This window comes from Juglans microcarpa x Juglans regia, chromosome 4D, assembly GCF_004785595.1.
Source record: "Juglans microcarpa x Juglans regia isolate MS1-56 chromosome 4D, Jm3101_v1.0, whole genome shotgun sequence".
NCBI classification, from domain to species: Eukaryota; Viridiplantae; Streptophyta; class Magnoliopsida; order Fagales; family Juglandaceae; genus Juglans; species Juglans microcarpa x Juglans regia.
The window spans coordinates 10,056,950-10,075,210 of NC_054600.1; the positions used below are offsets into that span (position 1 = coordinate 10,056,950).

At 35.2% G+C, this 18,261-nt stretch overlaps 1 protein-coding gene across 1 annotated transcript; it reads right to left on the reverse strand.

Annotated features, from left to right (window-relative positions):
• Positions 1-1,931: 1,931 nt before the first annotated feature.
• Positions 1,932-6,846, reverse strand: LOC121260754 (probable aldo-keto reductase 1). The gene is made up of 7 exons (XM_041162759.1): positions 6,656-6,846; positions 4,730-4,897; positions 4,347-4,553; positions 4,040-4,212; positions 3,592-3,688; positions 3,001-3,154; positions 1,932-2,264 (listed from the first exon to the last, which is right to left on the reverse strand). Exons 1-7 carry the CDS (start codon positions 6,713-6,715, stop codon positions 2,086-2,088), a joined length of 1,038 nt encoding a protein of 345 aa, XP_041018693.1. The 5' UTR covers positions 6,716-6,846; the 3' UTR covers positions 1,932-2,085.
• Between the last annotated feature and the right edge of the window lie 11,415 nt (positions 6,847-18,261).

Sequence of the window (18,261 nt, forward strand, 5' to 3'; positions counted from 1 at the left end):
CTTTGTATTACTTGCGTATCTCTCCTCAAGATTTAAGATGTCTCAATGTGTCTTGCACTTATATATATACAGAGAACTTAAGAGGGAGAGAGAGAGAGGGCGGGGGGGAGTAGGACAAGACACAAATAGAGAGAAGCCGCCAGTGACTCTCATTCATTGACCAATCGATTTATAGCCTTGTTTTTAGCTGCATAATATACATATTAAATGGACCTTATTCCTGTGTAATTATAATAAACAAATAGAACGTGTTAGTTTTGAATATTTTAAACCCAAATATAAAACGATATTAATTTTGAAGGTAGATTTTCTACCATCTCTCACCATTAGCAAGTGCGTACATACATTTTTTTAGTATTTTTAGAACGTGTTACATTAATGGCTTATGTATCACTTTTTAACTGTCTTTTATTTATATTATTAATTAATGAGGCCAATTTAATAGTACCATGTCAACTTAATAATAATAACTTTAATTGCTCATTTTCTTTTTATCTTAATATAAGATTGTGTTTTTTTAAGGATAGAAATTTAAAATAGAGGTTGAAGTACTCGTGACGGGAAATCTCATCTTAATTTTATTTTTTTTGTAAAAGAATTTCAAAAATAAAAATGTTTGGGTTACAAAATATAGGATAAGAATAAATTTAGAAATTGATATAACTTCGTATGATACGATATTTCTTTTTTTAGATTAGATTTCACATTTGACATTAAATCATATTAATTTATAAATTTGTTTTGTATAATCTCTTTATACATCGAAAAATTACCTTTTCAAAATTTATTTTGTTTGGTAACAGTCAAAGAATGAGAGCTCGCCACGCCTAAAATATACTTATCCAACCTCCTCTTCGTCATTGCTTAGGTTATTATTAGTTATTTTGGTTCTTGGTGGATTCTACACAGGTCCAAGTACGACTAGGCAGCGCATTCCAAATTCAAGCGTTATTTTATCTTTTTAGAGGTATGTTATTTAATGTGTATGTAAATATATTGCAAGCTAAACTCCTTACGATCGACTGCTCTTAAAATAGCATTGGATGTTGAATGTCATTAAAATTTGTGTGTTTCTTTCTTAATACCAATTGATTTTAGGTAGATTGACAGCCTAATGGTCTGACAGATAGAGAAAGGAAAGTTAGCACAACCCTTTAGGGTGTTTGGCCTTGAATTGATCTGTATTGACTTGGAAAACATGATTGTCCCTAGCACGGTGGCCGGAAGCCCTGCTAGGTCATCATCGATATAAGCAATGTTTGACAACGATGAAAAACCAGTTCATGTCTCATATCATGTGGGAAATGTGGAGGAAGAAGGGTTGATTGTGGTGACTTTGCCTGAGAAGGAATTGGCTGAGCTATGTGAGGACCAACCTGTCCTGCGTAATGCTACCATGTGGGAAAAGATAATCACTAAATATCTCGTTTGTTTTTGCAGATGAGATGAGATAAATTGATATGAAAGTTAAATAAAATATTATTATAATATATTTTTTTTAATATTATTTTTATTTTGAAATTTGAAAAAATTGAATTGTTTATTTTATTTTGTGTGAAAATTTAGAAAAATTATAATAATTAGATGAGATAAGATAAGTTGTAAAAACAAACAAGGCAGTTTTGGCAATATTTGGCCTAAAATAAAACTTAAAAAAAAAATAGAAGAAAAAATAGTTCGGCATCGTTTGCATTCAAAATCTACCTCAACTCATCTCATCATTACAACTTTCTCAAATTTCTATACAAAATATAATAAACAATTCAACTTTTTCAAATCCCAAAACAACTTTCCCAAATTCTAACACAAAATATAATAACTTTTTCAACTTTTATTATATTATTCACAAACCATTTCAACCCATCTCAACTAATCTCTGAATCCAAACCACTCCTTAACAAACTTCCGAAACATCTAATAACGTGTGATATAAAGCAAGCAAAAATAATATCACTCTCAAATAGTTTACATAATCATGTTGATAATTGTGCAGCGTGAAGGGCACAATTAGTTATTAACATACAAGATATTATCGGTGATGATACATTGAAGTGTAAGTAGAGATTACAGAGTAGAAGAGTACTATTAATTCTTTGGTGGAGTGTTGGCAAACTTCCATTGTAAATGATTCGTGTTTATAAAGCTTCTACCACCAGCTACCTCTTCGATAGGCACAGCATCAGATATCTCTTTTAGAGCTTCTCTTGTAAGTTTCACCTTCAAAGAGCCAATATTGTTATCCAGGTTCTTGATCTTGGTTGTCCCTATAAAAGTTCAAGGCCAATGAATAGTGAGGAAAATGCAGGTAATATTGTCTCAACTTGCTTTGATCTTTTAAAAGGTGATATATGCATTAGTATCACAATTCCTGCAGAAATTGCATTAGAACTCCATGGACCATGAGGAGATTTGGCACGTCGGATAATTCATCCAGCAAAACGGTTCAAAAGTGTTCTGGAATCTGAAGCTACTGTGTGTGTGTGTGTGTGTGTGTGTGTGTACTAAATGAATATGATTGGAAACTTATAGCTTAGTATTGTAATCTATTTGAGAAAGAGAAGAAGGTGAAAGTCATTGGACAGAAACTTATAATCTCTTTCATGCTATTCATTCTTGTAACATTTTCCAACACACTCGACGTAAACGAAATCTAATACCATTAGAACATATAACGATGGGTAGAGAGGAGAGGAACTATGAGGGTATTCCTCTATCACAGGTGAGAATAAAGAAAACTACTAGGGTATAACTGTGAATTAAATTTTCTGTTTACAAAATTGATGAAAAGGGTAATGGAGGAGGACTTGGATTTGAATGGCTTAAGAAAGGAAAAGGAAAAAGACACTAGGAAAGGAAACAGTATTAATAGCATTGGACAGAACTTCAGGCATTTGTTTTTCTCTGTCTCTCTTCTCCCACCAAGTTTGTAAGCAAAACATCAAACCAAGCGAATTTTAGATCAGTTTAACTAATTAGGGCTAAAAGGTGAAAGTCACTTACCAGGTATAGGTACAACATCGTCCCCTTGCTCAAGAACCCATGCTAGTGCTAGCTGGGCAGGAGTGCATTCATGTTTTCTAGCCAGGCTTTCTACTCGAGTATAAATGGTCTTGTTCTTATCCAAATTCTCACCTTGGAACCGAGGATGATTGACCTTAAACCAAAAAGAACTGGATTCAGTTGAGAATTTTTATTATTGATGGTAACATTTTTGCCCAAAGGCAAAAGTCCTGAAATCCTCAAGTAAGAGGGTTCTTCAAATAAAGTGCAGAATATTGGTAAATGAATCATAACAACTTGACGATAAGAAAGAAAAAAACAATGCATTTACATGAAAAGTTGTTTGAGGAAGAAATTCTCTTAAGAAAGAAATGTAACTTAAGAAAAATAAGTAATACCAGATAGAATGATGTGCTTCTAAAGGCAACTGAATGGACATTTTTATATGCATAAATTGTGTGTTCAAATCAACTTTGAAGAGTAAAGCACCGCTGAAAGAAGAATATCATACTTGCAAGAAGAATTATGCTGGCAATTATTATTCATTGAAAATTAAAAAATGGAGGGGAAAAATAGTGGGGAAATCGATACCAAGTTGCTATTTGTGGCCACAGTTTCAACAACTCCCTTGCCAGCGAAAAAACCACGACCAAGAGGACTGTATGGAACTATTCCAATTCCAAGTTCCCTGCATGCACAAAAGTATTGTTCTAATTCTGGATAAGATGATTATAATATATTGAAATACAAAATCTACACAAACACACCTTCAATACAAGCAATAATCTCACATGCACACACACACACACACCCCATCAGAAACCAAAGGATACAGAACACATTTAAAATACAAACAATCTAATGTCCAAATCAGAACTTTAACAGACAATAGCTACTGAACAAGTAAGCAGCGCTAGATGGGATTTCTCATATCAAGAATGGATAAACATGTCGTAAGGAATTCTTCAAAGGTTTCTTTCAAGTGAAAGCACACATGAGACAAACTTTTGTAAATACGTGGGCTATAAATTGATCAAACCTGCAAAGTGGAATTATCTCTTCCTCGAGATCACGAGTCCAGAGAGACCACTCCATTTGTACAGCTGTGATTGGATGGATAGCATGTGCCCTCCTTATTGTGTCTGGGCTGGCTTCAGATAGACCAATATACTTGACTTTTCCCTCTTCTACCAGCTTCTTAAGTTCACCAATCTACAAACCAATAAGATACACCCAATGAGTTTTGCCACCTAATGGATTCAGATAGACCAATATACTTGACGGGTTCAATCTGCAAAACAAAAATTAAGAAGCAAAACCACCCATTACAGAGAAAATTCACGTACGGTTTCTTCTATAGGTACTTTTGTGTCTACCCGGTGCTGATAATACAGATCAATATATTCCACATCAAGGCGCTTCAAGCTCGCCTCACAGCATGAGCGAACATATTCCGGACTACCGTCCACATCCATACCAGAAGATAACAACAGTCTTTTGATGCCAAATTTGGTGGCAATTTGAATTTTCTCTCTTGGCAATTGCTTCAAGGCCTGGAGGATATATAATTTTTTCAGTTGATGTCACAAAGTTGTATTGCGTTCCTCAAATGTTAACAATCAATTTGCTAACAACAGAACAACATAAAAAACCACAAATTTATTCTCCGTTTACTACTAAAAAAATCCAACTTCTTGAGAAACTAAAAGTAAAACTTGGTAATAAACACCTTCCCAAGAAGAATTTCATTAGTATGAGGCCCATAAACGTCGGCTGTATCAAAGAAAGTGATTCCCTTACTGAAAGCATGCTTTATTACTGAGATTCCATCCTCATCAGAGAGAGGAGAATTATAGGCTCCAGTCAGGCCCATACATCCAAACCCCAACTTTGAGACCTGGGAATAAATGAACAAAAGAAATAAGAATTACAAAGAAATGAACAACATTTAGTCAAAATTAATGAATTGGAGTGATAAACAGCACCAAAAAATTATTCCAATAAAGAAAACTATTATTTAGAACCTATTCTGCATCTTGAACATTATGAAAGACTAATATCATGATTTCCAGAACTTGTTAGTGACACAAGGATATATATTTTCACTTAAATCGACTAATAAGTCTTTCCATGATTAGAAGTTATTTCTGCAGGTCCAAACTTATATTGAGGCTTGGTGAAGGAAGAGGTGTTCGTTGATTACAGAATAATAACTACTCTTTTAAAGACCGCAACTCCACATGATCTCCTTTGATCAAATGTATTACGAGACTATTACGACTTACAACTTTACCTCAATAGTTTGACAACCTCAATCTGTTTAGCAAAATTTATATCTATACAAAGTCCATAAACACTACTGCTTTTTCATTCCACTAAAACGTCATGGGGGTTTTGTCACAATGCCAAAGTTTATATAGATTACCTCCTACTAAATCATATCTCTTCCCTGAGGTTGATACAATTAAAAGCACCTATAGAAGCTCGGCCATTGCAGGCTCATGATTTGACCATAATTTCATAAAAATAACAAATGAAAATCCTGATCACTGAAAAGTAACTTGGAAACTCCAAAAATCAGTTTTAATTTTCCTTTATCCTTTCCTTCATTCAAAGATAAGGGATTTCACATTCAAACTCATGGTTAATGAGTAAATTCATGTCTTCCAAAAGATAATGGCTAGGGATATAAAACTATCATCAGAACTAAGCCATTCAATGGACATGCACATTTGTAAATCCCATGGAAGTTTAAATTCAATGTATCATACATTCCATATTTGTTTCATCATTCAGACTAATTCTGTTGAAGAAAATGAATTTTAGTGCTGATGGTATAAGGTCAGCTTTCATATATCAGTGAAGAATAAATATAGATAGAAGCCACTGTTGGGAGCAACCATTTTGCACACATGATGTGGCATCATCTAGACCACACATCTCCCAAGTCTAAAATAAAAAAGTAGAGAACTAAAAATAGCCATGTAGTGAGTGCAAAGTGTGCACTGCTACAGTGGCTTCTCTCTAGCATTACTCTTTTTTTTTTTTTTTTTTTTTTTTTTTTTTTTTTTTTTTTTTTTTTGGAAAAGTAAATTTTGCAGCACATGTTTAAGCTGATTTTGGGACCAGAAAGAAATACATGTTTCCCAACTAGTCTCATCATTTCTTGTGTCATAATGTCATTATCTCACCGTATGGGACTATATGCCACTATTTCAATCGATCAATTTGCAATAGAAAAACAAAACGAAACGAAACAAAGCAGAAAGAAGGATTCACATAGTTTTTCATTTGAAACCATTCATATGCCAGTGTCTACACGCATGCATATAGCATTTTCACAATCACAGACCACCTCAACCAAATAAAAACTTGGGAAGTTTGTCCATCAAAGATCATCTCAACCAAATAAAAATGGTCTAAAAACTATTCAATACTGCCAGTTCCAACAAATCAGGAATTCCAACAATCTAATCACAATCTGATAGCAAAATTGTCATCATTGGTCTACAAAGTTCTCAAAAATTTTTGGGACTTTAGAATCTCAAACTATGCAGATTGGTATTCAAAGAAATGCGACTTGAGCAGATGCAAGTTGAACATGCTTGAAAAATAAAATTGAAACGGGTATGCAAGGAATGAAATTGGGAGTTACCTCAAGGCCTTGATTGCCCAGTTTCACCCTTGGAATTTGGACTTCGTTTCCTTGTGCCATCTTTTTAGAAGTAGTGTTTCTGTACTCAAGATTCGATGTCTCAATGCGTCTCAGACGTGCGTGTATATATATAGAGAGAGCAGGAGAAGCGACAGGAGTGAGAGAGAAGCCACTACTCTTATCTGTCCTTTCTTAGTAATAGTAGGAAGTAGGATGTTTTTGTCCTTTTCGTTATAAATTTATGACTTTACAATAGCTTTGTAATACCGTAATAACTTGAAATATCCTTATCCAACCTCCCCTTCGTCATTGCTTAGGTCATGGTGTGTTTGACTGTCGAAACTCGAAACTCGATTCCTTCTCCCCCGTACCGTTCTTTTACGAGAGAAATAATATTTATGGTTTTAAAATTTATGTACTTTTTATTTTTAAAAAAATTAGATACATATAAAAAATTTATTTTTTAATAATAAAGAAATACGCAAAATTTCAACATCCTAAGATTCTATTTAATATAATTAATAATTTGAGTGCATAAAATATATAATTTATTGTGAAATCACTTCAATTATAAAAAATAATATAAAAAATTTAATATTTTTATATATGGACCAATCAATTATTTTTCTTATCCAGATTCCCTTTCGTCATTGCTTATGTGTCTTTGTTCATATTTTTTTCTCTGGGATCATTGCTTATGCCAGCAGGTGATTAGCACGTGGGGAACCGATACCTCGCGAATCTGTGATCACATAAGTGGCTACCACTTTTCAGCCTCTCTTTTCGTCATCGATTATGTCATTACCATCTTTGCATTTTTTGTTTGTTGTTTAATTTTCTGTTTTGCTTAAAAACAATTAGTAATTTGAAAAAGTGCAGTGAAGTCCTCTTTTGCCAAAACTCAGAAAATGAGTCCGACAATGAGGAAATTACTGAAGAGAAATTTTCAGCTTTTTCAAGGAAAATAAAATCTATAGAAAAATGATTTCATCTCATCTCATTTCAACATTATAATTTTTTTTAATTTTTATATAAAATATAATAAATAATTTATTTTTCAAATTCAATAATAATATTCTAATAATATTTTATTTAATTCATTTAAAATTATTTCATTTCATATTATCACATCTCACTATCTAACCGAGCCCGCATCTTGTGAGAACCAAAGACAAGTTTCATCTTCCAAAATTTCTTTCATCTCTTCGTTAGCTCTTATAATTTTCGTGACAAAAAAAAAACATACACTAAAATTATTTATAGATAATAAAAATAAATAAGTTTCACTAAATTTTATTTTTATATTTTCTAGTGCACTCTATCGTGCTTTTAAAAACTGTAAAAAAAAAAACTCTCATTCTAAATATTTTCTTAATATTAGAAATCGAACCATGATTTTTTTTTTTATAAGTAATAATATTATATATATATATATCAATAGGAACAACCAAGTATACTAGATGTATACAAGAAAAATATCTAGCTCATACAAGAAAGCCCCTAATGACCCAAAAACCCATGAAAACCTACCTAAAATACACAAAGCCCGAATTGGAAAACTATCAATACACCTCTCCGACCCCATCCCCTAGATTCCATGAAAATAATCCTCTACCCGAACATCCCACTATGAGAACGTCTTCACAAAGCCCTCCATTTAGCCTTCCCTCGACTTGAGCTAGCTCCCTTAGTATCATAGTTGATTGTCCAAGAAAGATTCTTTAACTCCTTGTTTTTCTTAAACTTAGATTTGGTTTTAATAGTGTGACTCGCCTCGATTGCAGTGAGTAGTGCTTTAAATTGGTCTTTGTATTCTCCATGTTCTCCATATGAAAGTCTCAGGGTTTGTAGAAACCCATTATCTTTATTCAAAATCTAATCTGCTGTTGAACCTGCTATATCGTTAATTGGAAAAAGAGAAACCAGGGGAATGATATTATCCCTAGCCACATTACCCGACTGCACTCCCGACTCTAAACCTTCCCCCACACAAGGCACCAACGACAATTCTAAACCTTCCCCCACACAAGGCACCAATGACAAATCAATAATTCTCTTCTCGCCAAATGGTTGCTTGACATGTATATGACTGTTTTCCCCTCCATCTGTTACCATTACTGGTTCCTCCCCTTCATCAACATTTTGTGTATATGCTCCACCCCTCGATGATCCTTGTCATGCCACTTTGTCTGACCCTATTGCTTCCTCAAGAGGGGAAGCACTACCATTTGTTACCTGTTTGCATCTTCTAAAAGAGGCTCGATTGTTTTTTCCAAAATACTCGAGACCTTGGAGGGACCCCCGTCTTTAACTACAAATGAACCCTGGACAAAATAAAAGAAAAAATAATTATCTTTTAACTACACTACCCTTACAATGCATGCATGCAGTACAAAAGCCATTAAATTCTAAAATATATTTGTTCTAAAAGTAATGCTAGATATAGTCATAAGTTGTGCAAGTGCTGCGCACCCTTAAAAAATAATTTTCATACTTAGACATTGTTTTAAAAGTAATGTGCGACGCTTGCACATTCCATAACTTTAAATATCATTTCTCTTGTTATAAATAGATTCCCTACTTGATTAATTCACTAAAAGTTATATATTGATATTTAGTTATCATTGCTTTTATTGATAAGGCAATTATTATGTTCTAATGTAAAAACATTATGAAAAGTACGATTATATCTTACAAATGCTTTTTGGTTGCATGTAAAAACTACGCAATAAGTAACTGATGATGTTAAAATATTATTCAAACCACTAACCAGTGATTAGTAGGATCGGTATTCAACTTCTCTTACATGCAAGATAAGAACTATTGAAATTCAATAGCTGGTGAAGATCGGGGAACACTCTCATGATTGAATAAATGTTCTTAGAGATGACTCAAATGAAAAAATAAAATAAAATTAGGGATTTATCAACGAGCAATGTTAGATACAGTTCTAGGAAGTGTAAGTCTCTATTATGAATCCCAATAAGTACTGGGTTGGGCCGATAAATAAAAGTGGTTTAGTGGCCCAGGAGCCTTGATAATGTTAGTTAGAATTGACCTGTGGCCTTAGATCATCTTTTAGTATATGAAAGGGAAGAAGGGTTGTGGTTGAGGATCGAGAACATTATTGTAGAAGGCATTTTCATCTTCTTGGAGGATTTGGGGAACCTCAAATATCCCCAAGGCGTAGCTATTGTAGTATTCATTTTTCTTGTATCTTGTTTACACATTTCAACAAACACTTATCGTGCACTCTATTACTCAACCCACGCATAATCATTTCCATTTCTACACCAGCTCATTACAACATAGAGAATGAAGCTTAAGAAATATTACAGGAATTATTTGGGTTCATTACAATTGGTATCTAGAGTCACCGATTCTTCATGGACGGGGTAAGATTCAACAAACAACACAGTTGATGGAAATTTTTTTGGAGAAATTGCTGAGGGTGACAGAAAGGCTCGATTGAATCCAGCAAAATTATGAGAGGATGCAGCAATCTCTCGGGGAGTGCCGAGACCAAGAAGACTTGGCAGCTACGAATTCAACTGAAGAAACACAAAAATTGAAAGTGAATCAGGGAAATAGAATGAAGGATGAAGATGAAATCGTGAAGGAAGAAACAAAAAGGCAATCCAAGTGAAGGAGATAAGGGCAGTGCCCATGGTATCTATCTCAACACCCATTTTTTCCTATTTCATTTCAACAAACTTTCTTTTGCTTGGCACTCCATATTCAACACAGTCACATATCAGAGACCCCACCATCCCCAAAAATACAAGCCTTAGCTGCTCACCGAACCACCTTATGCCAACTCTAGAAATGAAGGGCGAATGGGTTCGCCCCATTACATACCTAGACTCATAGTTTGTTTGGGCCCTGGTCACTAGCAGCCACAACTTTCTCACCACTCACCACGACGGTAGGTTGTTCCAGTGGGGGTCTACTGGTACTAACACCACAGCACCACCCATCTCCAAAGAATTCGTTCTTGAAGAAAGTGTGCTCTTGTACTACAAAGGGCCACATCTAGTTTGGCATCTTCCATGGAAGCCCATCCAAAATGTAGGCGGCTTCTTGACTCCTCTGGTGCAAGCCTTAAGTGTGGGAGCCTTGAGTGACCAAGGGCAACGCGCCGTCATCCAAAATGTATTCGATTGGGGCCGCAGAATATTGGACAACCATTATACAAATGAAGTTCATCTTGAAGTACTTTTTGTGGCTGTTTACAACCATTACAAAAGGATATATGATGCCTCGTTCAATCAAAAGTCAGGTACAGAACCTGGGAATAAAGGAGCTTGGAAGAATCTTCGTGGTGATCACATTCAGATGGATAAAAATATCCTTTTCATTTGTGGTGGAGCAATTGTTGATTCAAAGAAGACCATTTCAGAAAGAAGTCAAGGTTCTTCCATTGGAATTGGAGCTTCCAACAAGGTATATGAGATTCCTTTTACCTAGTATGCAATCTTTGGTGACGAGAAATGGGAAATTTCTATGGGGTTGCAAGTTTTAGTAAATAAGAATCTTGCTCCTCAGCTATTTGATGTTTTGCCCCTTAATATTATTTTTAGGCCTTTTGATAAAGGAAGGAAAAAAATAATGATGGAGGGAATCCCTACCACCATGAAAAAATGTGAGTTCAGGAACTTATTTACACAATTTGGAGAGATCATTATGGGTACTCCTCAGCAGTTAACTATCATCGTTTCTTGTAACATGTGTGATGAATGGTCTGAGAGAGTATTACAACCAGATAATGTCATGTTCTCAATCTTAATTGTGGTGATAAATGATGACGAAGATCCTTACAAGATGGTTAGTGTTGATATTGATGTTGAAGCAAGATGTGGATTAGAAATGGTTGGAACAATGAATTTTACCCTATATGTTTGCACATTAGCTGGGCAGGTTACATCTAAACGTTTGGGTCTAGGGAAAATGGAACTTGGCCTCGGAATTCATGGTGGACCTGGTGCTGTTATGGCCAACATTCAGCTTGTTGAATGGATGTTTGATGGTTTCAATGATGCTAATGGTGTGGAGGGTCTAATTATACTTGAGTATGGATCTTGGAATCCCTTTGCTGCTAGTGGCCCAGCTTGGTCTACGGTCTTGCTAATTCCAGATGCTGCATTTCATCATCAAATATTACATTGAAGATGGTAGTAACTGAGGTTACAAAATTATCATCTCTAAGTCAAGAAAATGTTCCTGTGTGGCATGATATTTTGAATTCAAGTGACCATATAGGATGGCCCCTCAGCTTATATGTGGCACTTAAAACGAAGTTTTCTTGTGAAGGTTATTGGATTGACTGCCCTATTGCACTCACCGCTCTTAAATTAGTTTTACAATTCTGCTCATTGATAGGAAACATTTTTCTTTCTGAAAATGGCAATATACATGAGAGCAAGCTTGATTTTGGAGATCTTTTCTAGAAGCATCAAATAATATGTAGATACCATCAGAAGGCACATGTGTCATGGACAACACTCAGCACGGCATTTTTGTTCTTTATGATTGGTTTACTAATAGGTTATATCTTATATGGTGTAAGAATTCACATTGTTAAAGTCGAAGATGAATCCCAGGAAACAGAAGAGTTGAAGGTTCGAGCAAAAGCTGCAGATGTTGTGAAATCGCAGTTTCTAGCTACTATTTCTCATGAAATTAGAACCCCCATGAATGGCATCCTAGGAATGCTTGCAATGCTTTTAGATACAGAGCTGAGTTCAACTCAAAGGGATAATGCTCAAACTACACAAGCCTGTGGGAAGGCACTTATAGCATTAATTAATGAGGTTGGCAAGTTAGAGCTGGAAGCAGTCCCATTTGACCTCAGATCAATACTAGATGATGCCCTCTCTTTAATTTCTGAGAAACCTAGACACAAAGACATTGAGCTCATCAAACGTGGACATGTACTTGTATAAGATTTTTTTGGGAGTTGGCTTATACACACGAGTATTGGAGTTGGCCATGGGAATGTGAAGCATCAAAATCTTTGGTCGATCCTCTCACTCACCAAGTTAAGCCTTGCAATTCTGGAAGTGCAAGAATGCTAGTGAAAGGCGAAGTTAACATGTTATACATGTGTTCACAATTTTACCGAGCTTCTGAATTTATAATTGGTGCCATAGAATATACAACCTCACTTTATATAAGTTGTTTATTGAAAAGGAACCTTGAGGACAAGGTTTTTTTAAAGGGGGAAATGTGAGACCCGGGATTTTCGCTTCCATTTGTAACTCTTATAGATATTATTTATCTATTGATTTATTTATTTGGGTTATTGGCTAAGTGTTGGAAGAATTCTTTAGGCCACTTTCTATTTTTGTTGGATTGGATCTTGGAGTTCTAAGTTAAAAAGCCCACAAGAGAAAAATAGAAGAAAATGCCAATATGAATTCGGCCTATTAAGGACTTTGGCTTTGGACAGCCCAAGTTTACCCTCTAGGCAAGGAGATGGCACCACTTGGCTTCAAGAATGGGCTTTTGGTCATTTTTGAAAAATCACTTCTCATTTGGAACTTTGGGAAAAGACAAGGATGCCACTTGTCAAGCATGCATTGGATTTCTAGAAGAAAAAGTGGAACAAGCAAGTGAGGATTCGGTTTCTAGGAGAGTTGGCCAAGTGTCATGCATACAAATGAAAGGTGAAAAGTTTTGTCTTGGGAAATGACAAAATCTTGCTTGAGAAAAGAATGACCTACACGCCTATGAGGATTCTAGAAGAATCTTGTGAAGGGCAAGGCAAGGGCAAAGGGGATTTGTGCATTTTGCCACCCACAATGACCAATCACACAATATCTAAGACATTGGAAGAAGGAAGATCTTCTTGGGAAGAGATGAACTTTTCAGCCACCACACACTTACACACTCCTCACATGCCACATATCTCACATGCACATCTCACATCTAGATACATTGAACTTGGATGTAAAAATGGATGAGAAAAATGGGGGACATAGTTTCAGGAACCCCAATAGACTACACAAGCACAACAAAATTTTTGTGAATTCCCAGGAGTTGTGCACTCCACTTATTCTTAGTGAAGAGTTCCAAGAAGATTTTGCATAAGGAAGACAAATGTGAGATTTTCTAAAGTATTTACATTGGAACACTAAGAGATTTTCGGATCCCTAAGCCACACGCCCACCCAAGTTATTTTCTGACATTTTGTCATTTGTCATTCATGCATAAGTAGAGGAAAAAGTTCTAAAAGGGTGTGGAAAAGACAATGCACAAAAATTACCCTTGTACCCCTTGGGTTTCAGCCACCACATGTCATGTTTTAAGTTCTTGAGAAACATAAGGAAATGGGAGAGCTACCTAGGGAACATGCATAGGGGAACATGCATAGGAAGAAGAAGCTTCTTGCTTAGGGAAAAGTAAGGGACATGCATGTAAAAAAGAAAAAACATAGGAGAAAAGGAAAATATACATGGGAAAAAGGAAAAGACACATGAAAAAATAAAAAGGTGCATGAGGAAAAGGACGCAGGGGGAACACGCACCCATATCCTACATGTATTTTTGCCACTTGGCAAGCATGCACAAGTCTACAAGGTTCAAGCCTAGGGTTAGGATTTATCAAATGACAATTTTGTCATAGAGATTCATTGAATCTGGACAATATGAGGGAGCATGCCCAAGGAGCCTCTTAGGATTTCAAATTTTGACAAGATACTACCCCACATGTCACTCATGCAGAGGATCTTTTGGATTTCCCAAGGAGAGACAATGGAGGGGCATTGACAAATGGTGCCCATGCAAGGAAATTCTTAGATTTCCTATGAAAGTAAAAAGGATTTTGATTTTCCAAGGAGCCAAGCCACTTGGCTAGATTATTCTTTTCAAGAATACTTTTGTGCTCCCTATAGCCAAGCCAAGTGTGCCACTTGTCCCACCTACATCAGAAAAGATGCCACTTATCCCACATGCATCAGAAAATGTGCCACTTGTCCTACATGCATCAGAAAAGGCACCACTTGTCCCACATGCACCAACTATGCCACTTGTACAATATGCAATTGCCAAAAATCTAAGGCCATCCACTTGGCAATAAAGCTGAAGCAAGAAAAAATAGAGTTTGGGCTATTTTTAGTATAAAAACACCCATTCAACTTCTGAGTTGAGGTTTTACACGAAATTCTCACCCTCTTCTCTTCTTTTCCTCTCCATTCATGTACACACCCTAAACTCTAGCTACACCACATTCGAATCAAGAGTCTAACACACTAAAATTGTGAAAATCGAGAGTTGTTGGTTAGAACAATGCAAACCGAGCCTCTCTTCAAGATTTTCGACATATTCTTTGTAAGCAAATAAAAGTTGATAAGTATACACTCAACTTGCTCTTGGTTAATACTCATATATATTTATGTAAATCTTTTCATTGTTATGGTTGTTTTGATTGCTATTTCTTTTTTTACTTGTTTGAATATGCTTATATGATCTTGGAACATGAATACAATATGAATGGTATGATTCGGTTTAAGATAAAAATGACAATAATGCCCTTAGCATGTTTTGGTTATAAGGAGAACATTTTTGTTAATTTGTGATACTTGATGTTTCGAGTATACCATGCCTTGGAAGTTTTGGATCTTACACAAATACCATGATTTTATGTTTTGTTTCATTGATTTGATTACTAAGCAATATGTTTGAAGTTTGAAGCATGTTTAAGTGATGTTTGTTCATATTTTTACACTTATATGTTTCGGCCAAGGCACTTTTTCATAGTTCCAAGTATGTGTTTTGATAGTTCATGTGATCTATGTTATCATGCCATGAATTGAACATGTTATGCTCGGTTATGTCTCATGTCATATACATTTGAGAAAAAGTGTTTTCAAAGAAAATGGTTAAAAGTTTTATCACAATCGCAAGTGCTAGATTGAGAGAATGTCCTAGTAGAACTCTTCTGTCCACTATGGAGTGCTTAATAATAGAGTGGTAATCCCTAGATTGACAAAGTATCATTGACTAGCCTTGAATTGATTCTTTTCAAAGAATACCAAAATGAGGAAGCGCCTAATGCTAGTGGGTGCATAAGACATGTAACCCAACAAAATAAGGTCAAGTTAATATGAATCTCTATTTATGATGCGTTCATCACGGTGCAAAAACAGTTAATGGTGTGTTAACTAACAGGAACACGCTGTGCTAAGGGGAACCTTGTTGTGTCCACCCTCTGAATAAGAATAAGTGCTCATAAGATAAGGATCACTTGATGAAAATCTCATGATAAGATAAGGATCACTTGATAAAAATCTCGTGATATGATAAGGATCACTCGATGCAAATCTTGTAATATGTTTTGATAAAACAAGTTCTGATTAAGATCCACATGAAAAAGAAAGTCAAAGAAGTTTTCTGAAAAAGCTAAAGTCTTTGTTACAAGTCAAGTTTTGGACAAGTGCATAAGTCAAGTTTTGGTCAAGTGCATATGTCAAGTACATGTCCATGCACACATTTCGTGATATACCTCTTGTATGCTTGTGTTGACTATTGTATGTTGCGTATTTACTTGCTGAGATTTTTCGAAATCTCACTGTGGTAGTTTCCACTACCATTCCCAATCTGAAATGGTAGAACCTTTAGCAGGATCAGGAGTAGTGAGTCAGGATGATGATGAAGGTTAAGGATGTGCTCAACTCGAAGAAAGAACGGATTTAGTCATGACCCACTTGAAAACAGCTGAGATTAGAAAGATGCTTTAATAATTTATTTGTTAAGGCCTTTATAGAATACTTGTTATGTTAAGTGTATAAAGAGCTTAATACTCCATTGCTAAAAAGTGTGATTTAAGGCTATGAATGAAGAAGTTGGGATATTAGTTTTATTCTGGTACAACATATAAAAGACTTATTTCGCTCCTATTTTTTACATACTACTAGTATACATAGGTGCATTGCATCTTATCTGTCATGTACGAGGGGTATGTAGTCTTATGTTGCATGTCTTGGCGTTTCAGTCAACGTCCAATCCCAAGCAGGGAGCGCCATAGAAAATTTGTTATGAATCCCAGTAAGTGGGTTAGGTCGATAAATAAAAGTGGTTTAGTGGCCCATGGGCTTAGATAATGTTAGTTAGAATTGACCCGTGGCCTTAGATCATCTTCTAGTGTATGAAAGGGAAGGGGGTCGTGGTTGAGGATTGAGACCATTATTGTAAAAGGCATTTTCATCTTCTTGGAGGAATTGGGGAACCTCGAATATCCCCAAGGCATAGCCATTGTAGTATTCATTTCTTTTGTATCTTGTTTACACATTTCAACAGACACTTCTCGTGCACTTTGTTACTCAACCCACGCATAACCATTTCCATTTCTACACCAGCTCGTTACAACACAGAGAAAGAAGCTTAAGAAATATTACATGAATTAACTGGGTTCATTACAATCTCATATACTCTATTTGAAAAAAAAAAAGTAGAGTTCACTATTAAAAAGTTATTTTTTTCATATGAATCTTAGATTTGCCAACTTTTTAAAAATTAATTGCGTGGAATTTGCACATTTTAAAACTGTAAAAATATTTTTCTGTTATCAATTGTTCATGATTGCCTTTGTTGGCTTGTCCCACTAGTTTGCAATTGAGAATCATGTATACTCAATTGCAATTGCCTCGGTCAACCCCAAGCCCTGGGTTCGGTCTTTTGTCGAATCAATATCTCTTGTTGGGTCCTATGCATGACAAGTTCAATCTTATTGCTAAATGCCTTATAGTTTATTTGTGGTAATGTAACTGGTGAGTTCTTCTACCTTAGAGTAGTTGCATTGGGCTAGACAAAAACTTTGTCAAATTTTACTCAAAAATGATCTTTTCCTATTTTAATTGCTCATTTTTTCAAAAACTCCTATATCTCGTTCCATACTCTTTCTATATTCTATTAAAATAATCTCTCTATTCTTTCTTTATCATTTTTTAACTCATTTCTTTTTACATTTTTAACTACTCGACTTTTTTTTTAATCTTTTTTCTTATGTTTTGAACTATTGATCTCTAGCAAAGATTTGTAAGAAAAATTAATTTTTTTTCAGAGATGATATAGGTTCAAATGTTATCCATTCTTAATAATAAGATTCTTTTTCAAAATCCGCCTTCTCCAAAGTGATAAGATTTCATTGAAAATCAAGATCATCTCAACAGTAACATTTTTGAATAATTCCAATGGTCATATTTTCAAATTTTGTCCTTTCGTAAGGTATTTTGTCATTTTCTAACGGTTAAATTTTCAATGGTAATAATTTTTATCATTTTCCTAACAGTCATATTTTCATACGGTAGTATTTTGGTATATAAATAAGAGCACTTGTTCTTTCATTAACATCCACAGTAACAAATCACAAACTTTCACACTCAGCTTCAGATTCACTAAATGATCCCTCAAGCTACAAAAGGCTTGTGGGAAGACTGATTTACCTCACCATAACCAGACCTGACATCACTTATGCAGTAGGCATACTCAGTCAATTTATGGACAGACCAAGTGAGGTGCACATCCAAGCTGCCCATCGAATTTTGAGATATGTGAAAGGGTGAATAGGGCAAGGTGTACTCTTCTCCTCTCAATGTGATCTACACCTCA